The sequence below is a fragment of the Anopheles funestus genome, chromosome 3RL (assembly GCF_943734845.2).
Source record: "Anopheles funestus chromosome 3RL, idAnoFuneDA-416_04, whole genome shotgun sequence".
NCBI classification, from domain to species: domain Eukaryota; kingdom Metazoa; phylum Arthropoda; class Insecta; order Diptera; family Culicidae; genus Anopheles; species Anopheles funestus.
In genome coordinates this window covers 10,364,215-10,389,141 of record NC_064599.1, presented here as the reverse complement: position 1 = coordinate 10,389,141, position 24,927 = coordinate 10,364,215, and the positions used below count along the sequence as shown (strand labels likewise).

At 42.6% G+C, this 24,927-nt stretch overlaps 2 protein-coding genes across 7 annotated transcripts in view; both read right to left on the bottom strand.

The window, feature by feature from the left end:
• Positions 1 to 14,302, bottom strand: part of LOC125771303 (ribosomal protein S6 kinase beta-2) — a 33,303-nt gene extending 19,001 nt beyond the window's left edge. The window contains exons 1-2 of one of the 3 annotated variants that reach the window (XR_007419293.1): positions 14,152 to 14,302; positions 12,332 to 13,176 (exon numbers count right to left, since the gene is read on the bottom strand). Coding sequence is in view for 2 of the 3 variants with exons in the window: in XM_049441810.1 (XP_049297767.1) it covers positions 12,332 to 12,412 (81 nt within the window). In the remaining variant the exon portion in view is untranslated. Of the gene's footprint in view, positions 1 to 12,331; positions 13,177 to 14,139 lie in introns of all 3 variants that reach the window. The other 2 variants (XM_049441810.1, XM_049441809.1) reach the window with 2 other exon arrangements.
• Positions 14,303 to 14,935: 633 nt separating this feature from the next.
• Positions 14,936 to 23,753, bottom strand: LOC125771270 (rab GTPase-activating protein 1). 4 transcript variants are annotated; one of them, XM_049441701.1, is made up of 10 exons: positions 23,638 to 23,717; positions 23,025 to 23,177; positions 21,203 to 22,360; positions 20,218 to 20,788; positions 19,840 to 20,039; positions 18,017 to 19,389; positions 17,238 to 17,945; positions 16,860 to 17,177; positions 16,619 to 16,789; positions 14,936 to 16,549 (listed from the first exon to the last, which is right to left on the bottom strand). In XM_049441701.1, the coding sequence occupies exons 3-10, from the start codon at positions 21,873 to 21,875 to the stop codon at positions 16,325 to 16,327; spliced, it is 4,239 nt and encodes a 1,412-aa protein (XP_049297658.1). In that variant the 5' UTR covers positions 21,876 to 22,360; positions 23,025 to 23,177; positions 23,638 to 23,717; the 3' UTR covers positions 14,936 to 16,324. The 4 variants fall into 4 exon arrangements, with proteins under 4 accessions (XP_049297658.1, XP_049297656.1, XP_049297657.1 ...); XM_049441699.1 differs by lacking the exon at positions 23,025 to 23,177 and having other exon boundaries at positions 23,638 to 23,753; XM_049441700.1 differs by lacking the exon at positions 23,025 to 23,177 and having other exon boundaries at positions 21,203 to 22,355; positions 23,638 to 23,733.
• Between the last annotated feature and the right edge of the window lie 1,174 nt (positions 23,754 to 24,927).

The window sequence follows — 24,927 nt, the reverse complement described above, 5'->3', positions numbered from 1 at the left end:
CGTCCAAGAAGAAAATGTAGCCATTGATGCCATCTATCGACCACAGGTTAAAGATTGGCGATCCGTTGGATACCAACCGAGTTATAAGTAAAAGTTGGTGCAAAAATGAGGAAAATTTTACATTTTCACAAACAGGGTATGGAACTTGGTTCCTCGAATAACTTCCGACACAGACATCTGAGGGCATGGCCGTCCAAGAAGAAAATGTAGCCATTGATGCCATCTATCGACCACAGGTTAAAGATTGGCGATCCGTTGGATACCGACCGAGTTATAGGTAAAAGTTGGTGCAAAAATGAGGAAAATTTTACATTTTCACAAACAGGGTATGGAACTTGGTTCCTCGAATAACTTCCGACACAGACATCTGAGGGCATGGCCGTCCAAGAAGAAAATGTAGCCCTTGGTGCCATCTATCGACCAAAAGTTGAAGATTGGTGATCCGTTAGATACCGACCGAGTTATAGGTAAAAGTTGGTGCAAAAATGAGGAAAATTTTACATTTTCACAAACAGGGTATGGAACTTGGTTCCTCGAATAACTTCCGACACAGACATCTGAGGGCATGGCCGTCCAAGAAGAAAATGTAGCCCTTGGTGCCATCTATCGACCACAGGTTAAAGATTGGCAATCCGTTGGATACCGACCGAGTTATAAGTAAAAGTTGGTGCAAAAATGAGGAAAATTTTACATTTTCACAAACAGGGTATGGAACTTGGTTCCTCGAATAACTTCCGACACAGACATCTGAGGGCATGGCCGTCCAAGAAGAAAATGTAGCCATTGATGCCATCTATCGACCACAAGATAAAGATTGGCGATCCGTTGGATACCGACCGAGTTATAGGCAAAACTTGGTGCAAAAATTAGGGAAAATTTTACATTGTCAGAAACAGGGTATGGAACTTGGTTCCTCGAATAACTTCCGACACAGACATCTGAGGGCATGGCCGTCCAAGAAGAAAATGTAGCCCTTGGTGCCATCTATCGACCACAGGTTAAAGATTGGCAATCCGTTGGATACCAACCGAGTTATAAGTAAAAGTTGGTGCAAAAATGAGGAAAATTTTACATTTTCACAAACAGGGTATGGAACTTGGTTCCTCGAATAACTTCCGACACAGACATCTGAGGGCATGGCCGTCCAAGAAGAAAATGTAGCCATTGATGCCATCTATCGACCACAGGTTAAAGATTGGCGATCCGTTGGATACCAACCGAGTTATAAGTAAAAGTTGGTGCAAAAATGAGGAAAATTTTACATTTTCACAAACAGGGTATGGAACTTGGTTCCTCGAATAACTTCCGACACAGACATCTGAGGGCATGGCCGTCCAAGAAGAAAATGTAGCCATTGATGCCATCTATCGACCACAGGTTAAAGATTGGCGATCCGTTGGATACCGACCGAGTTATAGGTAAAAGTTGGTGCAAAAATGAGGAAAATTTTACATTTTCACAAACAGGGTATGGAACTTGGTTCCTCGAATAACTTCCGACACAGACATCTGAGGGCATGGCCGTCCAAGAAGAAAATGTAGCCCTTGGTGCCATCTATCGACCAAAAGTTGAAGATTGGTGATCCGTTAGATACCGACCGAGTTATAGGTAAAAGTTGGTGCAAAAATGAGGAAAATTTTACATTTTCACAAACAGGGTATGGAACTTGGTTCCTCGAATAACTTCCGACACAGACATCTGAGGGCATGGCCGTCCAAGAAGAAAATGTAGCCCTTGGTGCCATCTATCGACCACAGGTTAAAGATTGGCAATCCGTTGGATACCGACCGAGTTATAAGTAAAAGTTGGTGCAAAAATGAGGAAAATTTTACATTTTCACAAACAGGGTATGGAACTTGGTTCCTCGAATAACTTCCGACACAGACATCTGAGGGCATGGCCGTCCAAGAAGAAAATGTAGCCATTGATGCCATCTATCGACCACAAGATAAAGATTGGCGATCCGTTGGATACCGACCGAGTTATAGGCAAAACTTGGAGCAAAAATTAGGGAAAATTTTACATTGTCAGAAACAGGGTATGGAACTTGGTTCCTCGAATAACTTCCGACACAGACATCTGAGGGCATGGCCGTCCAAGAAGAAAATGTAGCCCTTGGTGCCATCTATCGACCACAGGTTAAAGATTGGCAATCCGTTGGATACCAACCGAGTTATAAGTAAAAGTTGGTGCAAAAATGAGGAAAATTTTACATTTTCACAAACAGGGTATGGAACTTGGTTCCTCGAATAACTTCCGACACAGACATCTGAGGGCATGGCCGTCCAAGAAGAAAATGTAGCCATTGATGCCATCTATCGACCACTATCGGTTAAAGATTGGCGATCCGTTGGATACCGACCGAGTTATAGGCAAAACTTGGTGCAAAAATGAGCCTTCTGAAATTTTCAAATTTATGTAATTTTTCAATTTTTTTTATAATTTTTTATTCTTTTTTTGTTTAAAACATTATTTGAGTGAAAAGAAACTTATTGCAAGCAATTGGCATTAAAATAAATCAATTTAATTTTTTTTGTAAAATTTCCCAAAAAAAAACGTAAGGGGTAAGCCTTATGAAATTTTCGAGTTGAAATTTTTTTTTTAATTTTTTTCGGATTTTTTATTCTTTTTTTAATTTAAAGCATTATTTGAGTGAAATGAAACTTATTTCAACCAATTCGCATTAAAATAAATCAATTTAAATTTTTTTCTAAAGTTCCCAAAAAAAAACTAAGGCTGTAGCCTTAGGAAATTTTTAAATTTAAAGATTTTGTTTATTTTTTTATTATTTGCAAACGCGACAATTGCCAAGCGTTTATAGACGGGGTAAGATATCAAATTACGGCGCATGCACTTTCCCAAGATCCAATTTTTTTTGCTCTCATACTTTCTGTACACGGAATTGTGCATAAAGGTAAAACCATTGATTACACTATTGAACATTTGCAGACGCACACAACACACACGTGCCGAATATGAATGACGCAGGAAAAGTAAATTGTTATAAGATAGAGCGAGCTGTTTGTAGTGTCGCCCATTTGCGTCAGTAAATACGTCCTTTTCTCTTTGGTCTTGTGCTAGGTCTGTTTTGGTTTCTAATTGTTTTGCAGTAAAATTAAACACGTGTAAGCTGGAAGTACGATGTAAACTTTTAGTCACATTCCAATGAAACCGAACATAAAAACGTGTCTGACGTTAGTAGTATCGATCGTACCAAATATTTATACACACCGGTCGTTGTTTAACGAAGCAAAATGTAAAGAAGGAAAACGGTTTATTGACGTTGGGAGTTGAGTGATTTTAAAACATAAATTGTAGCTCGACGTAGAATTAGCATCAGTTTTGAATTATATTGAATGCTTTAGTGGAACATAACATTGTCCACAAAGTGGCTAACTGTTTGATAATATTAAAGCAAGGCCAGTTCCTGCCACGTTCCCATCGAGGCCGGCAGCCCAGCAAATCAAGGACAGAGCGCGCGGAGCGCGGCAGACAGCGCGGGATTCCATTTTCTCTCGACAGCTGTAAACAGTTATTTGAGGAATGCGAATCATCGGAAACTGTGTCACAACTGCCCCTCGAACCGGGCCCAAAACGGTGCAGAGCACTGCTCTGTGACCTACTGATACACATTCCGACCCAACGGCGGGTGTGTGCACGGCGAAAGAGAGAGACTTTCGGTTTCTTGTGTAACGCGGACGGGCGGCGCAGTATATTTAGCCGTTCGGGCAGGATATCAAGCAGCACTAACCGTTTGCCAGTAAACATAAAGGGAGAGGATTGGTCGATTCAAAGTGAAAACCCTTTTTACCGAACAAAACAAAACCGAACGAACAACTTCTCACACACACACTTGATCTAATCAAAACCGTTTTTTTTCCAAACGAATCGCGCCGTTGCAAGGCAAATTCACTCTTCAATAAGTAAAGCTCCCGTAATAAATATGCCTGATTGATTATTCAACAGCAACTATGTTTGTGAAATCAGGTTTTTACTTGCGTCTCGCATTAATAGGACCACTTTTTTTCTATGTCAACCCCGTCAAGTGTTGTGCTCCTCCATTCAACCCCCGAACACGACCCCCCTTTTTGGTCCCTTTTTGTGGGGTGGTCATATTGCTGTGGTGGTTTGAGATAAGCGCCATATCTTATCGACTCACCCACTGTGCAGCACACAAGGGTAAACAACAACATGTTTCGAAGGTGCATTTAAAGTTACTTGAAAAGCATGGTTTGAGCGAGACAAGAATGCCAACGAGAACTTTCTGCACTGATCAGTTTGCTGTTCAATAATAAATTCATCTACCGGAGTGGGTTGACCTTCAGAACTAGATCCTCATACAGGGAGTGGTGTGTGTTATGTCATCTACAAGTGACACTGGATTCGAAGGTTCTAATTCCACACCCAAGAGAACTAGTTTTTGACATACCTTTTTCTTCTTTAAGCCTGAAAGTATGCAATAACTATGCCGAATGTGCACTTTTAATAGTTTACTGAGAATTTTCATTTTTAGATACTTTAAGACATGTGTAAGGGGCGGTCCGGTGGTGCATGTGATAAACGGCGTCAGTCCACACGGCCGAACCGGGTTCAAATCCCATCCGGACCGTTCCCCCGTAGCAAGGACAGACTATCCGGCTACGTGGTAAAATAAGTCTAGTAAGCCAGAAATGGCCGGCGTGACCTGTAAGGTCGTTAAGGCAAGAAGAAGAAGAAGACATGTCTAAATCAGCAATCCTTTAACATATTCCCAAGCCTTTGTGAAGCAACTGATAATATTTAATATTACATTACATTTAATATTATTTAATATTTAAGAATTACATAACTTCAGGCGTTTTGCCCAATCCATTAAAACGTGTGAGATAGAAACAATATGGAAGTAAAAAAAATAGAATTTTTGTCACAAAATGAAATGAACATGAAAAAACGATTTAGTATACAAAGTTTTATCCACTCATTATGTAAATATTAATTGTGTGATTAGCAATACAATTAATTTATTGCTGCTTGTTTATATTTATAAAATATGTTAAAATCTTTTTTTTTAATGAAACAGAAAACGAAAAACCAAATGTCTAGCCTTTAGTTTCTTGTTAAACTTTTTTTTTATTTGCTCCAGCACTTTATAATCGGCGGTACTAATGCTTCTGCTGTGTCGCTGTGTGTTCTCTCTGCGTTGTGGCATAATCGCTCGAATCAATCCAAACCGACAGGAACACAAACACATGCGGCCACTCACACACACACATAGATCGTCGTCGTTGGGTCGTTTTCCTTCTCTTCTATTATGCTGTGGCCCGGTTTTTTCGTCTAACAAACCATTCGTCATTGACCTACTTTTGGGGTTGGTATCTATTTTTTCGCTTTTTTTCCCGGCCTCGGTTCTCTTTCCTCATTTTTTCATGCCACTTCTGTGCCCCGGGGGAGGGTGAAGAAGCCGGGCAGAGAAGGTAGACCGCACGCGATAGATTGAATGTGTATGTCTGGGGAGATGGGGCTATGTTTTATGTGTGGTGCGATGTTTTCTTAGCTCCACGGCAAACGAACCCTGTATAGCATGGAGGAAACGAAGTTTGGTTCAACACCATTGGTCCATTGTTGCCACCGGTTGGTAATCAGTGGATGATGTTGGGGTTGGTGCGATAAAAAAGACCTTCCTATATTCGGTTTCACCCTGGAAGTCACCGACAGTCGGTACACCTTCGACTGTCCAAAGGAAGGCAAAGCTAAATGTTGATTCTATCTCTCTGGTTGCTACCAAGGAAATCAAATTATTCTTCTTGATAGTTTTTTTTATTGGGATGAATTCGTTTGTTCTCGAAGGTCTTAATAATAACTACGAGAAAATTGATTAAAAGAAAGAGTCGTTTTCTCCTCAATTCGAAGTCATACCATTGAGGAACTATTGGAAAAATATTCACGATACATTTTCATAGTTTTCATAATTCACGATTAATCCCAAAACATTCGACGAAAAACTTCCATTACTCAGACATGACATGCAGATGAACAAACCAATCCAAAATTTTTGGGGAAAAATCCTTGACGAAATGAGTATGATTCACAGGAAGGAAATCTCACCATGACGCATCTTGCAGCTACTAATACCACGAACTCGTATATGGTACCGTTGAACCGGTCAAGCAAAATGGAAATTCCTTAAATGTTTTCCTTTTATTTCGAACGGATGCTGAACGGGTGGCCGGAAAGTGCAGGGAGAGAGAGAGAGAGCACACACAACCATGAAAACCGCGTTTGAAAATCGCTTTTGCTGATTTGCAAGAAGCAAAAACTTTCTAAAAATAATTCTACCAGTCCCGAAAAAAAGAGGAAACAGAAGGCAGGAGTAAAACGGAAGCCCACCGGTACGTCGAAGACGGCGACAAGTCTCATTCCTCCGGAACTATATTTAGGGTAGAAAGATTCGTCTAGCAGATTGAGAGATGTACGATGTCTGGCAGAGTGTAAACCGGCCGGGGGAAAAAAGTTAAAAGGTGGCCAATAGGAAAGGAAAAGCGTGTGACTTGAATTTTCTTCATTTTCTTGAACTCCTTAATAGCGAAATAATGGAAAACAAAAGAGTATCAAACGTGTGGGAGAGCTTTGGAAAAACTTCTCCAACCCGATTATCACCGGATACTACTGTGGGAACCCTTCGAGGAGGATACTCCCGGCAAGTACTTCTCCCCTACCCTTACGACCCATCCCCCACGTTCCACTGTCTCTCTCTCGTCGGGTGTGTATTTTTAGTCACAATCACGCTCTAGACGGCGCCACACGTTTTCTATTATAATTTCAAAAGATCCTCGGATCCTTCTGCCAACTACACGGCCGCGATATGCCCAATCGGTGTATTTTCGTACGGATCAGAGTCGTTACAGAGCAGAGTTGTGTGGGCGGATGTTGCAGCAGGACGGTATTGTGATGCATAAATTTAGCTAAGTGAGATATTCGACACCCTGTGCTCCGCGTGTCACACGCACGGTACAATTCGATACAGCCACGTTTTGCAGACGGAAAAACGATGCTTGAAAGCAGTTTACAGGGTTTCTCAGGCCAGCTCAACGCCGTAACACCAGCTTTCAACAACGTAAAATGTGTATCCAGAAATTGTATATACAATTCGAACCCGGTAACGCTTTTCAACATGGTAAAACTAGGTTTCTCGAACCCTTTAAATCATTACTCGACGCTGGGAAATGCGTATTCGGCAGATCTGTCATGTCACAACCTGTTTAGTCTAGGTATTTCGTGGCTCCATTGTAATCGATCTTCAAGCATTTGAAAATTTAAAAGTAAGTTTTACAATCGAAGCTAATTTGCATTTCAAAAACAAACTAAACATTTATGAATTTGTTCATTTTATTTGTTTATTTATCTTTAGATAAATATGATGAGATGATAATCTTTTGATTACATCAAATGAAATGTAACGGATGGTGATAGTATCGAAATAGGCAGCATAAACATTCAGTCAGCGAGACGTGTTCATGAAGTACGCATTTCCCAGTATCGAGTAATGATTTTACGGATTCGAGGCCTAGTTTTACCAAATTGAAAAGAGTTACCGGATTCGAATTCGATACACATTTTACGTTGTTGAAAAGTAATGTTACGGTGTTGAGCTGGCCTGAGAAACCCTGTAAGGGAAAATAAAAAAATATTCGATTCAAGTAATATGGAAGTGATCGATGAAGGATGGAAAAAAAAATATTCCATAAGAGCATGGCAAATTAATACTTCACAATTTAAAAATCGAATTCGAAGATTCGAAAAGCTATAAGTTATGATTAGTTAAAAAAAATTCCTAAACATGGCTTACACTATTACACAAAGCAGTAAGACAACGCTTAACCCATTTGGACTTTGCTCGACTAAAGGGAAAGTAGGCGAGTTGCAAATTCCATTCTCAAGCCGACATTCATGCGTCGTAGTGCAACTCTTGCATCCACTTCCTTCACCCTGTTCCACCCCATCTACAATGCATAACACACAAGCACAACATGCCGCTGTTTGCGTAAGCCACCCTCTTTTTCACTCCCTCTCTCACTCACAGAAGCTTTTGCATCCAATGTCTTGTCTTGTGAAGGGGTGAATGCAAAAGAAGCGAAATACAAACCACGTCGATGATGATGATGATGATGATGATGGTAATGAGGATGATGATTGCGACCCGTTTCTACTGTTACTTTTTGCACAGCCTCTCGCGGGGAAACTATGCGAAAACATCACAAAATTGGAGCCTTTGTAAACGAACCAACGAACGAACGTAGTACAAAGTAGAGCACCGGTGGGGTATAAGAGGTTGAAAATGGGGTCAGATTTGTTGATTTTTTCGCACCTTTCAGTTGGAGTTTAGTACATTGGCAAAAAGGTACAAAACAGGGCTTTTCGGTTGTGCTGGTATTAATAAAATGTTTCTCAGAAAAATTTCTCAGTAACGTCTCCAATCACAAGCACAACCTCTTATCGAAACACAAAATGCTTGTGCATTTGTAAACAATTTAAAAAATATGAAACAAAAAACAAAACACCTACTTGCTTGGCAGGATGGGGGACAAGTTCAAGCTCAAGGAAAAACACCTTCCAACGGTGACCAAACAAAGGTAAGCAACCATCTGTTTTGCATACGAACACACACACTCCGTCCAGGTGTCCACAAAAAAGTGCAAAAAAAAAATAAAACAAAAACCGAAACGCTTGAGCCACCTTCATTTTCATGCCTTCTTATGTTTGGAGCCACCTTTTTGGCAGGTTTTTCTTTCTGCCACGATTTCAAGTGAGATGGCATTTAAAGAATGAACTAGAGAAAAGGAATGTGAAAGCCAAACACACACACAGCCGCGGAACAAGTGGAGTACGAGATGAGGAGTTTTTGCTACGAGCTCCAAAATGGGGGGTTTGGGGCGAACAACTCCAATATTCCTGTCCAATATTTGTAGCTAATTTACGACTAATATTTCCAAACTAATAAAAATAAATAAAATATAACCGTGAGTCATACACAAATTATCCATGATTATGTTTATGTAGCTAAACAAAGTAAAACATTTATTCGACGTGGCAAATCGAATGCAAAAAAAACCAACATTCCAACTTCACATCGATGAGTCATTCAATCGATACACGTCGAGAACAAATGGAAAGCAACAAAAAAATTGTGCTTCGAAGAGGTCATGTACCACGTGGTGTGCATTGCTAACTCACACAGAAACAGAAGAGAAGTTCCCTTTTCTCCCTTCATTCGACACACGTTTGTGCTCCAAAAAAAAACTCCCCAATCGAATCTCCATCGGGGAAGGTGTTTTTATGGTGCGATTTTTCTCCACACACCAAACTCCAGGCCGAGTGGAAAAACCGGCTCACAGTTTCTTCCGCTTTTTTGGTTGCTTCTGTTTCTGCGAATGAATCCAAAAGGAATGCCTAGACGTACATTCCTAGTGGACGCAATTTGGATTCCCTTTTTCTCCTTTTTTTCCCTTTATTCCCTCTATTTCCATTCTCATGGGATGCAGAATTGTGGCGCTTTTAAACAAAAGACCAACGATACGGAGAGTTGCTGTTGTAAATTCAGTTTATCTCCAGCTCATTTGTAACGCCTCCAGTATGACGTCAAGATACGCGAGTTTTTTCTTTTTGTTTTGTTTTGGATAAAACATTGTTGTGTTTGTTGCTGTATACTGTCTCCGAGAGTTTAATGACCATTTGGGCGGGGGGACGATATGGTACCTACCGCAAAATTTTGCTACACTTATCCCACATGATTGTGACGATTGAGAGACTAATTGAAAATAACAAAAAAACCAAGGGACAAGCGTCAATGAAAAACTATCGCGCATTCGCGTGTGTGTTATGGAGAGAAAGAGAGAGAGAGAGAACAAGAACAATTGGATCCGTGAGTAAACACAACCAAGAGGATGTCACATGGTATGAATGGAAAGCTGAAGAAGACAAGTCTGTGTGTGTGTAATGCAGTAGAGTACGGTGCAACGGATGCAATCCCGTAGTACACGTTGGCAGTTATGGACATGGACAATGCCGTACACTGCCCCTAGTAGGAGGGGGTGAGGATCAATCAAAAGGCTATTAGCTACCACCCCTTTTTTGTACGATGTGTGTACACTTGAGCGGAATGAATGATGACGAATGTTTGAATGACTTGGGGATTTCCAAGCGATGGAAAGCGATAAGGGCAAAAGTTGGTCACTAATAAATAAAATTATGAAAAAGAGAAAATGTGTTTTTTTGTATTATATTGTAATACAGTCAGTTCTTATTTAGTGTTAATAACATTTACAATAAAATTAATCAAATTGATTTTCATATTAAAGGTTTAAATCATCACTAAAACTGAAAAATTACGAACGAACGAGATACTAAAAATGATATATTGCATACTTTTAGGCGTACAGTGCTTTAGAAAGAGACCCCAAAAAGGAAGATACAAAGCTGTTTGTTAAACATACCAAACAGAGCAGCAGCTGCTGCAACATTCGAATGGATCTCATGAAGAGATGTTATTGAACTTTTGTGTCGAAATTGCGATGTGAGATGAGAACCCCGTCAGAGTGAAAGGATGCCCCTAAAGGAAGCCAAAAGGAAGACAATTGATCTTGCACTTGTCTGCATACGCCCGGTAAGCGTTTCCACATCTGCCGTAACGCATAACGGGGAGGGGGTTGTGTCTTGTGTGTTCTTCAACCCGCCCGGAAGGCAAATAATCCACACCCAATACTACAAAACAAAACCAAAAAAAAACCCGAACGCATGTGTGTATTGGGACAAGAGAGAGAGAGAGAGAGGTCTGTAGACTGAAGGGCCTTTCCCATAACTTAACCTCAACCTCGGTGCAAAAGCCACGAAATGCCGGTCAAAACAGAGGACAGACAGCACATTCACCGTTCGTTCGCCCCGAAATGTGGCGCATTGGGGAGATCTCTCCACTCCACGTCGTCAGAGCGCGCTGTTGGGGCTCTTTCTGGCCGCCGTCTGGCAAAAAGTAACCGCCCAAGCGCCATTACTACCTACCAGGCCAGGAGCAGCAACAACAAACCGCAACACCGCCACAACAACAACAGCAACAACCGCGTCAGGTGTCAAAGAACTTTCCTTTCGATGCGGCGCGCACGATGGTGGTGGTGACGGACAAGCAATTCATTTCGTTCGCGCCCCCGTTTGGCTGCGTACGGAATGCTGCGTATGGGCTGCGTACGTCGTCTACATCGTCTTTCGCACATTTGCTTTTCTTACGATCTTTCGCGCATTCGCGTTCTCTTTTGTATTCTCTCCCTCTTTCTCTCTTTCTCTCTGTTTAACCTTGTTTGGTTGAGTGCGTTCTTTCGAAGGGGAGAGCTAGAATGGAGTACATTCAACCAAAGGGTGAGGGTGGGGAGCACAGTGCCAGTGTCTTTCATCCGGTTTTTTCTTTCGAGTGAAGATTAGTGTTTGTATGTGCAAAATTACCCACAAGAAGAAGCATTCCAAATTTCATTCTCAAAAGGTCCTCGAGTGGAGGAGGACGAGGAGGGAGGGAGGGAAGGAGGGTTCTGTTTGGCCTCTCTCTTACATTTGGGCGGCCCTTGTTCTTGACCTCTCCTGAACTCGACGCACGTATGTATCCCCCCGGGTTGGGATGAGGGTTCAAGTAACTACGCTCTCTCCTGTACGGGCGATTTTTGCGAGTCCATTATCGAATGGAAAACCCAGTTTTTATCACTTTTAAAAGGAGGATTTCAAGCAGTTTGAAGTTTTATTTGTTTTTGACAGCAACAGATCGGGGGGTTTTTGGGCGAAATAGTTAGGCGTGTAACGTGTAAAAAAAATGTGTCCACGTACAGTATAAAGACAAGTAAGCAAGACGGTTTGGGGGAGGTTGATCGTTAACCCGTTGGGTTCCACCCATCTATAAGAGGGCATTGCTCCCGTTTATAGAGGGTTTCTGATCCATTTCGTTACACTTGGACTGTTTTACATGACTGTCTGCACGAATGCATTACTGAGAACATTATCTTTACGATTAAAAATAAATATATTTGCTTTGAAACAAAAAAGGAACTCTCTTCTTTTGGTGGCTGATTTCGATATAGTTTTCTCTTACTAATATGCCCTACTGTAATATCATATTTTACAAAAACCGGTAAAACAGTATAATCGATAATTCGTCGACCAATAACACGCCCGGTCTAAACTAAAATCATGACTTTTTGGTCAAACAAACACTAGAAAAAGAATCAATTTTTTTCCTTCAAGATGCTTAATTGTGTTAAAAGAAATAAATGGCCAAAAAGAAAGGACAGCTTTTCACATTGAGCATATTTTTTTTACTTACATCCTCGATCTCGATAACGTCGTCATCCGAGTCGTGAAGGTCCTCCTCCTCGTGCAGCTCCAGATCGAACACACCCGCCATATCGTCGTCGTCACGGTATGGGTGTATTGGTGAGACGCAAAACAGGATGACGTTCGGTTGCGAAAAAGGATAAAACCAAGAGCCGCTCCGCTATTTTTCACCCAATACCACCACACACATACACACACAACCGCACCTACTACTACTACTACTGCCACTTAGCACCCAAGAGGCAAGGATCCTTCCTCTAGTGCTTTTTCTTCTGGAGGGAAAAAGGCGCGTCGTCGCAGTGCGGTTTGTTTTGTTTGGGTTTTCTAGAACGTAGAATATGCGACCGTTGGAAAAAGAAAATAGGAACGTAATTTTTGTTGCTGTTGGATTCCAAAAAGCTTTTTTTTATTCTTGCTTCACTTTTTCACATACACACACACTATTTGCTAATTTGATTTTGTTTCGGTGTATTTTTGCCTTTTTTATTTGGTACACACCGGTGCTGTAACTTTTTCAACACAATTTCTTCAAATTTTGTTTTTTTTTCTTCACTGATTTTGTAAATGTAAAAAATAAAATATTTAACCTTTGCACAGACTCCTGGGTAACGTGTTTCCGTTGAGATGCTGTGTGTGTACTTTTCTGCTTTACATAAACACTTGCAACGTGTGGAGGCTTACTTAGCAAGCGCTGCCACGCACTAAATGAGGTAGGTTTTATTTTGTTTTGTTTCACTTCTTTTGAGCAAACACTGCAAACACTGTTAACTTTTGCTGCTTCAAAACTTTACAAACTCGGTAGCAATGTTGTCTCGATGCATTTTTTATTTTTTGCTGTAAAATAAAGGAATTCAATACAACTATATTCTACGTATGAAAAACACGTCACACGCCACAAAGTAAAAAGAACGCGCAATAACCACACAGAACCGAACTGTAGCCAATTGAATCTAGAATTTCACTACAGAAGCACACAGTGGAAAACCTTCTCCACGCAATGTAAACAACAATCACACACACACACATACATACACACAACACAAATGATGAGATGGCAACAAAAGCAACCAAAATCCAACACAACAGGATGTCTGGGAAGGTGTTTATCGGGAAACGGACGGTCGACGGATGCTAGATCTTTTGCTTGTGTTGCTGTCGCCTGCACGGGTCAAGACAATACACTACCACCATTGCACGCAGCAGACGGGGCCAGAACGGCACTTTCGCGAATTCATTGTGACGCACTTTCCGGAGTGACAAGAAAAAAGAGAAGAATTACAACACCCGTTGTAATGGTTGCTGGAACAACTAGGGGCTGGACTCCCTACACCAATGTTCGCATCAGCTCGGAACCCGCTAAATCCTTCCACTTGCAATTACTCAAGGGAATGTTACAATGGCGACTCGGTACTGCTGACGGATACGAATGCTTTCACTCTTCGACTCCAAGCCAGACAGGGGCTAGGACGACAAAGTTCGCGGAATGGTGATACGCACACACAAGCACACACACATATTTGTGCGGAATCAAATCGGAATCGAAGTGACAGAGGGGCACTTTTTGTGATAATTTCGTCCTAATTTTTTTTTACTAAGAACCACCGTAAGGATTCGGCCTTAGGAAGGACAGAGAGAGAAAGAGCAGGAACTTATGGCAACACTTCTAATGTATCATACATAAGTATGTATTTCCTATAATGACGACGCACGTGTGTTATGCCTTTTTGGTGCACACAATTTCACTCACAGACAAGCACACCGTACACCAGTACTGCAAGGAAGTGAATTTTCTTTCACCATTGAGCTTACGTTTACGGAAAATCTGCTTCACCCGTGGCACGCACTTTTTTTCTCGTTGTTTTTCACATGACGCGCAACACGAACGCAGTCTGCACGCATTGAAAGACAATTTACTTCTTCTTTCCCGAGCGTTTGCTTGCCTTGCTAGGTTCGGTGAAGCATCGCATGAACAGGGAAGGCTGGTTTATTCTGCCCCTGCTGACAGCTACCCCGTTGACATAAGGGATGGATGCTTTGCGTTTTTGTACGGCAAAAGGAAGTTTGTTTAATTCCTTGTAAAGCACACAAAATTACACATTTTCAAAGTTGTTGTTATGTAGTGGAACAGTAACCCAACTACTTCTGCTGTAGGACAATAATTACAATAAACAGAACCAATTTTAAACAACAATTACAACTCCACCATCAACAATGTAGTGACAGTTACCACAACAAAATGGCGAATAGGTGAAGCAGCCCGTGTTTTGCTAGCATAACTCGCACACTGTACACGGGGTGTCGAACAAATTTTGGCCAAAACTTCAACCAACAGTGTGTTTTATTGCAGTTTAAATATCGAATTGATAATCGTAACGGCTAGATATGAGAAATAGAAAAAAAGAATCTATTACTTTTGCACTAAATGACTAGATAAACTAATAACATCCTAAAACATCTCTTTGCTCATTGCAGAAGAACCAAACGAAATAAAGAGTTTAGTTCCAGTCGGAGAGAAATCCTTTTACTTTTGTCTTTTACCAAGCTAAAAGGATATCGGATGTACATATACGCTTGTTAACATTACACCAAACCATTGACGAGGTGCTTTCCCGCGTGGTTCTTTTATTGGAATTATAAATATGTTGAGAATGTGAATATGCTTTTCCTATCGTATGGGATCCTAAATCGTTTCTTCGTTTGCCTTGCTGAGTAAGCTTTTTTCCGATGTAGGTGTAGAGTAAGTAGCCGCTATCAAAACTAGCGCCGTTGCAAGGTTCGAATTCTTTTTAGTTCGAACAACTGCAAGCAAAACGGCCGGAACAACTAGCCATGCTGTGGGGTGGTGGGTGTGGGTGTGCCAGAGACGGAAAGTGTGAGATTTCTTTTAGAAATATCAAACAGAACTAGTAACTGCCCAACTAACGGGCTTGACCGAAACATTGCTAACCAATGATATGCAAAATTCTCTCTTGTGCCATGTGGGGGAGAAGCAAAATTGTGAAAATCAACCTTTCCTCCTAAGCCAAAACAAGTTCGGAGGCTCCGTAAGCAGAAAACTATATTGAAAAGCTTCGTGGAAGTATCTTTTTTTGCTAACACTACACAACATAGATGATAACGTAAATCATATACGAATACATGGTTGTGCGAAGAATGAAATTCATGTAACAATCGCAAATGAATGGAGAAAGTATTGAAAATAAACTTAACGAAAAAAGGAAACGTTTTTTCTTCTTCTTAAATGTTCTTATCAAGTTCAGACGGCGAAAATCTAATCCTCAGCAATCACGAACCTGTCCATCTATCCACATCTCTCTTATACTCGAAGTAAATGCGTACGCTTCGAATATTCAGCAATTCAGCTCAAAATACATATTAGCATTAATTTCGAAATTATGTTAAATAATAGTTCAACTCTGCTTTTGGTTGTGGTGAATCACGGTGCTTTCCGCGGTTTAAAGTGATTTCACTTTGCACACGCGCGCGGCTTAAGTTATTTGGTAACGTTCGTGAACATTATTAATTTCAGAACCCCTATCACAAGGAATGTTTCTTACAGTTTATAAAATTATTATATGAAAAAGGGAAAATAATTTAACGATTTCGGTAGAGATTGTGGATAGTGAAACATGCTAACATGCTCGTGTTTTTTTGTCATGTGCTTTGTAAAATGAAAACAGTAATATCGCGGTGCATTTCGCTACGCTTCGTCTACCCCATCCGCTCGGTTCGTTCCATCGCATATCTGCACCGCTGACAGATATCTTCTACTACAAAATACACTAAAACAACAAGAATATTGATAATGGCTGGTTTTTACCGGTTTTCTAGTACCCATTAGCAGCAAACGAGACTAGCCACCCGCGGGAATCACTGAGCTGTGTGTAATTGGACTATCAGAAACAGAAACGTAGCAACGCACATTTAGCTTCCGGAAGCTTGGACTCGTACACAAACCTGGTCAATATGTGGACCCGTCCATCTACTTTAAGCTATTGCACCGTGCATCCTTGTACAGTATGTTGACGCTGCTGTCATACTTTGCTCTGGCAAGCACCTGCGGATCACCGCCGTTACCGTCCGCATCACTAGCCGTGGTACAGTCCGTGCCCGAAAAATTCACCTGCGCTAGACTGTGCCGTTGTGCTAGCGCTGCCTTATTGTTATTGTTCCGTACGTGCGGCAATGTGTTGGAGTGATTTTTTATCTGCAAATAACGAGATGAGGAAAATTTGCTAATAAATGAGAATGATTAAAAAAACGCTCCGTATCATACGTTTCCATCCGTGGACGCGTAGGAGTGGAACGTGGGAGCGGGTGGATTAACATCGCGCTTTGTGACCACTTTCTCCTGTATTGAGTTAAGCGTCTTCGACAGCCACGGTTGCCAGCTGCTTCTGGTAGCTTGCAGCTCGGTTACGGTTGTGTTTAGCTGGTGATGAAGATCCTACAAATGCAAGGATAAATCATGTATGAATAATGTACCATTCGCCATGTACACATTCACCACTTCCTACCTGATTCTTACACTCTGCCTCAACCTGTGCCAGTTTGGTTTGTGCCAGCTCTAGCTCCAGTTCGCGTATTCGCTGCGATGCAATCACCAACGGATCGAGCGGTCCAAGACCACCTATTACAGCGGAAGCACCAGCATGTTTGCCGCCACCGGTTCCGGTCGAGCTTCCACCGTCCGGTTGATCCGCAAGCGGATGATTCTGTTGTTCGTTATTATTGTTCACCGTGTTTGCCTGCTGAAAGTTCTTTCCGTAGCTTTTGTGAAGCGGAGACGACTGTGGTATGCTCGCTGTACATTTGCTGCACGTTGAAATTGTTTTCTAAAACAATAAAGAAAAGTTAGCAAAAGTATTACAAGTAACGCAGTAGAAAAAGCTTACCGTTAGATCGTCGAGCATGGTGTGTAGCTTTCCGTTTTCTGCTTCCTGCCGTTGAATGATCCGCTTGTAGTCCTGTATGATACCCACGTTTTTACGATCTTCGCGTGCCATCGAATCAATTTTCTCATTCAGCAAACCAATTTCCTGCTGCAGCTTGTCCCGTTCCTCCCCATAACGCTGCTTGTACTGCTTCAGCTCCTGTTCCTTCCGTTCCGTTTCTTCCTTTTTAGCCAGATACTCGAGTTCGTACTTTTTCAGCTTCTTCACCTTACACTCGAACGACAGTTTCATCAACTTTTGGGCCTGCGTTTCGCTGCGACATTTTTTCGGCAGCGTCACACGGAAGTACTTCAAAATGCCCTCGAAATCCAGCTCGAGCAGATCCTTGCGGCAAACGCTCAGTAGCGTTAGGGCGACCTGGAACAGCACCGGGATGCCATCGAGCAGAAACACATCGAGGATGTAGAACACGAAGTAGAGGGGGAAACGGGCGGTAAAGAGGGTCAAAAACCACTGGCTGGCAAACATGTGCGACTCGACACCCATCTGCACGAAATGTTCGTACAGATCGGGGAGCTGGTCCTTCATGAGCCGGTTTAGCTGGTACAGGCGCAGGTAAAGCGACTCGAACCCCATTTTGTACATGTCCCGCAAACCGTAGTTGTACATCAGGGCCACCAGCACACAGAACGCTTCCTCTTCAGGCATCTGTAAAGCATAAATGAGGTTAATCAAGATGAAACTTTCCCGTGCAAGAGAACCGACCGATCACTACTTACATGTAACAGCAAGCTGGCCGCTATGAAGCTTAACCCCTGGCAGTATCCCACCTCCGTATCGTACACGGCGTACGCTTTCGACACCTTGTACAGATTCTCCTGTCCGGTGCCACCGTTCTCCTTGAACGATTTGTGCGCCGGAAACGTACGGTTTATGTCCCGCTGGATGATTGTTTCGCAGCTGCTTTCCTTCGTGATGAGCAACCGATAGGAATCGAACATTTCGTTGCGATTTTCTACGCAAGCCAAACGCTGCCACACCTTGCCGCGCAACATTTCCGGTATGCCCATCCGGACCAGGTTGGGTAAGTTTTTCGGCCGCTTTTCCGGTGCACTTCCCTCCTGGTACCACTCCTTTAGGATGACATCCCACTCGTCCTGCTGGGCGGTGGTACAGATCCTCGACACTTCGCCCGTTCCACTCAGCAACGGTTCGTCCCCGTCCGAGGTATAGTCGGTTGGGCTGGGATCGTCAAAGTCCTGCATCGACTGTACGCTGCCCGAGTTGCGGAAGGTCCAACTTTTGAAGCTGAAGTTCAACGACAACGACGAGGCAGTGGACGATGCCTGCGCTTCCACGATCTCATCCGAATGGTCAATCGAGTCCACCTCCCAGGTGCCTTTGCCATTTTTACGCAGCGTCAGATAGAAGTGGAGCAGCAATGGTCGCTTGTTCGTGAACATGTTCGACACGATGCGCAGCTCGCTCTGGGACAGAATCGCAACGGACGTTTCGATTACAAACTGCACCGGTTCCTCGATACCGTTGATGACTAGATTGACGGCTACGGTGAGTGCTTTTTTGGGAGTTTCCATATTAAGCGCTTCAAAGGCGTTCGCTTTCCATTCGGCTTTTATCTGGTACGGGTTTGCCGGATCGGTGACGCTACTGTTGCTGCTATTGCAGGCTGCGTTAGCACCGGTGCTGCTGTTGCCCGTACCGGGCGCCGAGGGATTAACGTCCGCTGGCTTTACGTACTTCGCGTCGACCATATCGAGCAGCTGCATATCGGCCTGCCGTACGATCCGACCCGGACTGAGCAGCACGCCGAAGCATCGTTCGATCAGCAGGAAGGGAAACCGATCCGACGGTAACTGGCGCACGGTAATGCACAACTCTTTATCCGTTTTGCACCGCAATCGAAAGCTGGACTTGACGTCGCGTGGCACCGTGACGTAGGTGCCGTTGCGCTCCTTCTCCTTTATTTCGAGCGACACCGCAAACTCGAACATGGGCGATTGGATCGGATTGCCGGCGGTGTCGGATGTGACCGAGGCGAGCATTACATTTACGCCACTTTCTGCCAGTGAGGTGGTCATGCTTGCCGGTATGCTGGGTGGGAGCACTCGTTGGAAAGCTTTCGCGAAGCATGCTAAAATAAAAGAGAAGTTTAGATTATAAAAATAGCAGTACACATACTGATAACAGAGGGATAACAAAAACTAGGAGAACCAAATTTAGAAATATTTGAATTTATAATAAAACAACAATATTGCAAAATAAAAGACAATAATGAAAAATGAAAATGAGTAATGTTTTAATATCCAGTGAGACGTATTCAAGTTGTGAAATTATCTTGATTGATACTACTAACAAGCTTCCCTTACTACAATTACATATAGATGTTTGAATAGGATCCTATTAATCAATTTGGAATCGTTTAAAACTGTAAAAAAATTAATCAAAATAGAAAACCTTGTCACAAAAAGCATAAAGCAAACGAAAGGTGAATGAAACGAGCGATGGTTGATGAAAGTGGGGCTAACACTAACAGAAGAACGGAACTAAAGCAACGATACGCCTTACTACACACAACACTTACTGCTGACTTGCGTGACCGCTTCCGGGATGTTGCAGCGAAACACATGGCACTGATGGACGGCCGTTTCCTGTGATTCCCCATGGGACCAGGTGAAGGCAAAACAGGCCTGATCGGTGGTACCGACCGGACCGCGGGCAAAGAACAGTATCCGCTGCACCTCGTAGGTCGCTACCACCGCATGCGACTCACAATCGTACAACCTGCCCGGGTGGATATGGCCGTGTGCGTGTGTGTGTGCGCGTCGTAATCCGCCCGATAGGATAAAGCATGGAGAGGAAGCGAATAGGTGAGATGTTCAGTTAGTTCTACGGCATCAGCGAAACGAAACAAACCCACAACCGCTCACGCGACTCTTATACAAAACCATTCGGTACTTACACAACGAGCCCCTCGGAACAGGTGGGAACGCTTACGGATACCTTCAATCCGAGCGGACTGTCGGATCCCGTGCCGGTGCTGCTACCACCAACACCGCCAACACCGCCACCATTCATTTCGGTAACTTTCTGCAAAATTTCTCGCTCCGACTTGGGCGCATTGATTCGGGACGCGCCGAGATAGGTGACACCGCTGAATATCGTACAGTCCTGATCGATATCGGACAGTTCGTCATCGGTTTCACCAGCAGCAGCAGCAGCACCACAGCCGCCCACCGGCTTCATATCATCCTTCTTCTCCGTCAGTGGACTGCTGTCGAGACAATCGTAGAACACGGACTGTCCCACACCACGACCGATGCCCTCGGGCGAGAGCAATGCGTTTGGCGTGGTGTCCGTAGAACCTTCTCCACCGCCGATCGTGAAATTTGCCCGCATGCTTTGCAGTCCGAGACGCAGCGTGGTCGGAACTGGCGGTTTCTTCGCACCACCACCACCGTCAGCACCATGTTGGGGGGTTTGTGAGTTTGATTCAGCGGTGTTGCGCTTTTCGGGACTCCGAACAGGTGTCGCTGCATCGGAAGGTTGGTTTAATACAGGCAACACATACAAGGCAAAAGAGGGTGTAATAAAAACAAACAGAGCATAAGCAGGATGAAAGTGGGTTTTTGATGGTGAAACTTAAAGTAAAGTACACTATTTACTACAACGGGATATCGCTCGTTTAGTCAACGTAGATAGAGATACTACTAGGAAGCGTTGCATTTGCTTGTATTATTTTAACACTAAATCAAACTCCAATCGGGACCAAATACGTGTACTAATTTATCATGTACTCTGCAAACGGTAAAACAAAAAGGTAACTAAACAAACAAAACAAAAAGTAAACAACTTTCGTAACCATAACCTAGATCTATACCCTATTCAAACATCCCTTGGCTGTTGTAAACGTTTTCGGGAGGGGTACATTTGGGTTGCATGTTTACCTTTATTTGACGAGCTCGGTTCGCTGGCCCCGCTCAGTGTGCGTTCCTCGTCCAGCTCGTGTATCACCTCGTTCATGTTCTTCTCCAGATCCATCATATTGCCGTTTCCCTCGATGTTGAGTATGGGCGAGATTGCCGACAGCTTTTTCCCCTCCGTACGCTTCTTCGCCGTCTCCTTTCCTTCCTTACCTTCTGCCTCACCGGCGTCTGCAATGCATTCGGCTAAATCGGCACCAATATCACTGCCAGCATTGCCATCAGGTTCGGTATTGCGTATCGGTTCGCTTGCCAGCTGCTTCGGACGTGGCGTTACACCGCTGTCGACGAGATCCTCCCCGGGAGAGGGTGCTTCCGGGACAATCTCGTACTCGCCGCTCGTCGTTACCGAGTCGGAAGATTTAATGCTCAAGCTGTCCTCGGACTTTGGGGCCACCGTTGGGTCGGTGGTACCAACCGCTGAGGGTTCCACCAGCTGGACGGGTGAAGCACCACCGTTACCGGAAGTGCTGTCGGGATGAGTGTTCTTTTCTGGCTTTGTGCTGTTCGCATCAGCACCAGTTACGCCTCCTTCCTGCTTGCTGGCTGCTGATGCAGTGACGTTTTGCTTTGTTCTTGCTTCCCCGATCGGTGTGCTACTACTACTGATGTTCGCCCAGTCCGACTGTTTTTCCATACTGGAAGCACTTAAATCGGGCTGACTTGTGGTGCGCGATACCCGATGTCGATAATGCCTGTCGTGTCGTGTGGTTGGATCGTGTGCGTATTTGTGACAGTGGCGTCAAGTGCGTCCGTTCCTCACGGGAATGATTCACAACGTAGGGGGGCGGGACACAAATACAGCCACTGTTCGCCGTCGCAATTCGTACGAAGATGTTAAATAAGGCGTCAGAGAAGCTATAACGCTGATGACCTAGACGGCGTCGTCGCTGTCCCAAACCATGGACCACCACCTAACAAAGCAACCATACACAGATGCGTTGCGTAGAGATAGCGCCGGTCGGTAGTTTACATTGTTGTTATTTAAGGTTTTGGGAAGCTGGACATTTGTTGAAGAAAACAAGTGGTGACTGTTCGTTAAAATTCGTTGCGAATGTGTACACTTTCTATTCACAACTGCAGCCACAATTGGACGTATTATTCATGCATGAAGCAACTATTCTGAAAATAAAATTTTCAATTAAAAAATTAGTAAACGTGTGTTGACCTCATCTATCAGCCGGTCGGTAAATTATTACAATGTACGCACTATTTATCAAGATAATATAAAAGTACTTAATCGAGTGCGTTGATGATCCTACTCGACACGAACACGTGCGCCACTTTTCGAACAGGAGTATTTCGTGGAAAACGAACTCTTAATACCGTTTGCTTCGATCGCTTTTGTTTACTCAAGGGCTCCTCTATAAAACCATTGCCGTTGGTTCGACATCTGAACAAATAAGGCTTTTAGTCTATAGCATGTGATAAACGTTTACATTTTGATTATTGTTTAACGAACTGACACCAAACTGTTGCTGACAATTTTCACTCCATTTGTAAAACTTTTAACAGAAAAACCAACAATCTTGCTTTGGATAATCGAATCACGAAAATTATGCCGAGATAAGGAACCTATCGCCTGCTTCTTTCGCATGAAATAGCTTCCTAGTTCCCTAGCATGGTCTGGCCGTAAGCGCACCACTATTTGCTTGGAATTTTGCTTTATGTCTTCTTAATGCATGTGTATCTGTGCGTGTGTATGTCGCGCGAATGAAATATTGATTTTCCAAGGACTATTTAACCGGAGTACTGAATCGTCGCCTGCCCGCAACATTTTCCGCACCTTTTTTCCTATTTCAGTCGCAGAAGGACAATAATGAAATATGCACCCCCCACGATGGGGATTCTTCCAATTGTTTGATACAAGCACTATCCCCGGAAAGAGAATGCGGACGGTTCTTCACACAGCAGGGTGTAGCTGCTCAAGGTTCTTTTTCTTCCAGAGGTGAGTGTAGTAAAGAATGTAATGGAAATTAAACTCTAGAGAAATGTAATCTTAACAAACTTATAAATTTAGATGTCTTACTATGCTGCACCAAAATATAGCAGAAAATCCTTAGAAATACTTCCTTAGCGTGTTAAACTTTAGAAAAATACGATACTTTTTGGAAGGCTGCCACTATCGTCACAATGCGTATGATTATTACACACCTACGAATAATCATTTTAAATATGTTTCAAAACGTTAGGAGTAATAATTTGCGAAATTTGTTATGGTACACTAGCTTGGATTACAAAATGAAAAATACAACAAAAAACACTCAACATTTTTCCACCAACAACAATGCAATGATAAGCTTTGATATCGAATTCAATCAAATCGCAACAAAACTAGCATTTATCCTTATACTCACTACACTATTAAGCACTTTGAAACATGTTTCACGTATATTTACCTCTAATCAGAGTTTGATAAACTTGTTTTTTCGGGTAATTAATTACCGTACACACAGGCAGCGGAAAACCTTTTTTCACGGAATGCAAAAACAAACCAACAACTGCTTACGTCAAATTTCTTCCATTGACGGTATAGATTTATACGGCATGGTTGAATTCTTATGATATGTGTGTTCCTGCTCTCCCGTTCTTTCGATGAAACCATATGGACAAAAACATATAAATTTGAAATATTTCCTGCCATGAACGACTCTTTCTCATTCTAGCATTTACTGCCTTCTCACTCATTTTATGCTCACGTTCATTTGATTAAAATCGCCCAACATTAAAATACCCCATTTGTTTTACCTTTCTTACCCAGCTACAAGAAATTAGTATTGAAATTAATGTTAGTTGAAAATGAACTTATAATATCACAGTTTAAACAATAGAACATGCATTGAACAGGAATCAAAACACAATCAGTAGGTAAATTTTATTAAGTTGGTTTTATTTATACACCGCAGTTCCAATGCTTTCTCGGTTGGTTTAGACTTGACCTGATAAGTTCATAGTAGAGTTTGACGTTGCCGTTACGGTTAATACAATTTGAATGAGTTTTATTTCGTGCAAGAAACATTATTTTGGGTTGACATTGCATTGAATCGCTTTCTGCTTGATAACGTTTAGTGTCATTTCGCTTTTTCATTTAATTTTTTTCATTCCTTTGCGCCTCATAGCAGAATGCATATAATGTCAGTGTCCAGTAAACTGGTTTGTGGATTCGTGTTCGTGGACAAACGGAAAGCTGTGGTGGAAAACATAATAACTCCATGCTTTACTTTTTCCAATCTCGATACCAACCTCTGGAATGGGGATTCTACAATTATATATTTTACTAAAAATGTTCAATGATCATTGGCTTTCGATTAGATTCAGCTATTACGCTAAAGGGACGAGCGCGGGGGAGGAGTTCTTTTGCCACAAAACGCTCCCTTTTCGAAAACACCATCACAATTCACCAGTTGTTGCTCATGCTATGCATTCACCGTTTAGTCCTGATTTTGGGATATTTTACTAACTCCAAGGATGATCACAACATAGTTTACTACAGTCCATGGGTCCTTCTATCGAATCAAGTGATAAAAATGCTTCCCCGTTTTACCCTTCTATCATATTTGATCATGTCTCTTCCATAACTCGAGTCTAATTTCTTTGAAATTCATTCGTGTCTCATTCCTTTTTGGGGGGAATGTTACATTACAGCCATGCTGCTCAGTTGGTATCTAATGAAGCGATCATACTGTCCG

Excerpts from the sequence above, each read along its gene's own strand:
- LOC125771270 (XM_049441699.1), bottom strand. The coding sequence starts at position 21,875 with ATGGAAAAACAGTCGGACTGGGCGAACATCAGTAGTAGTAGCACACCG. Across the intron at positions 19,390-19,839 it reads AGCGGTCACGCAAGTCAGCA|CATGCTTCGCGAAAGCTTTC; the intron begins GTAAGTGTTGTG and ends CTTTTATTTTAG. Across the intron at positions 17,946-18,016 it reads CGGCCAGCTTGCTGTTACAT|ATGCCTGAAGAGGAAGCGTT; the intron begins GTAAGTAGTGAT and ends TATGCTTTACAG.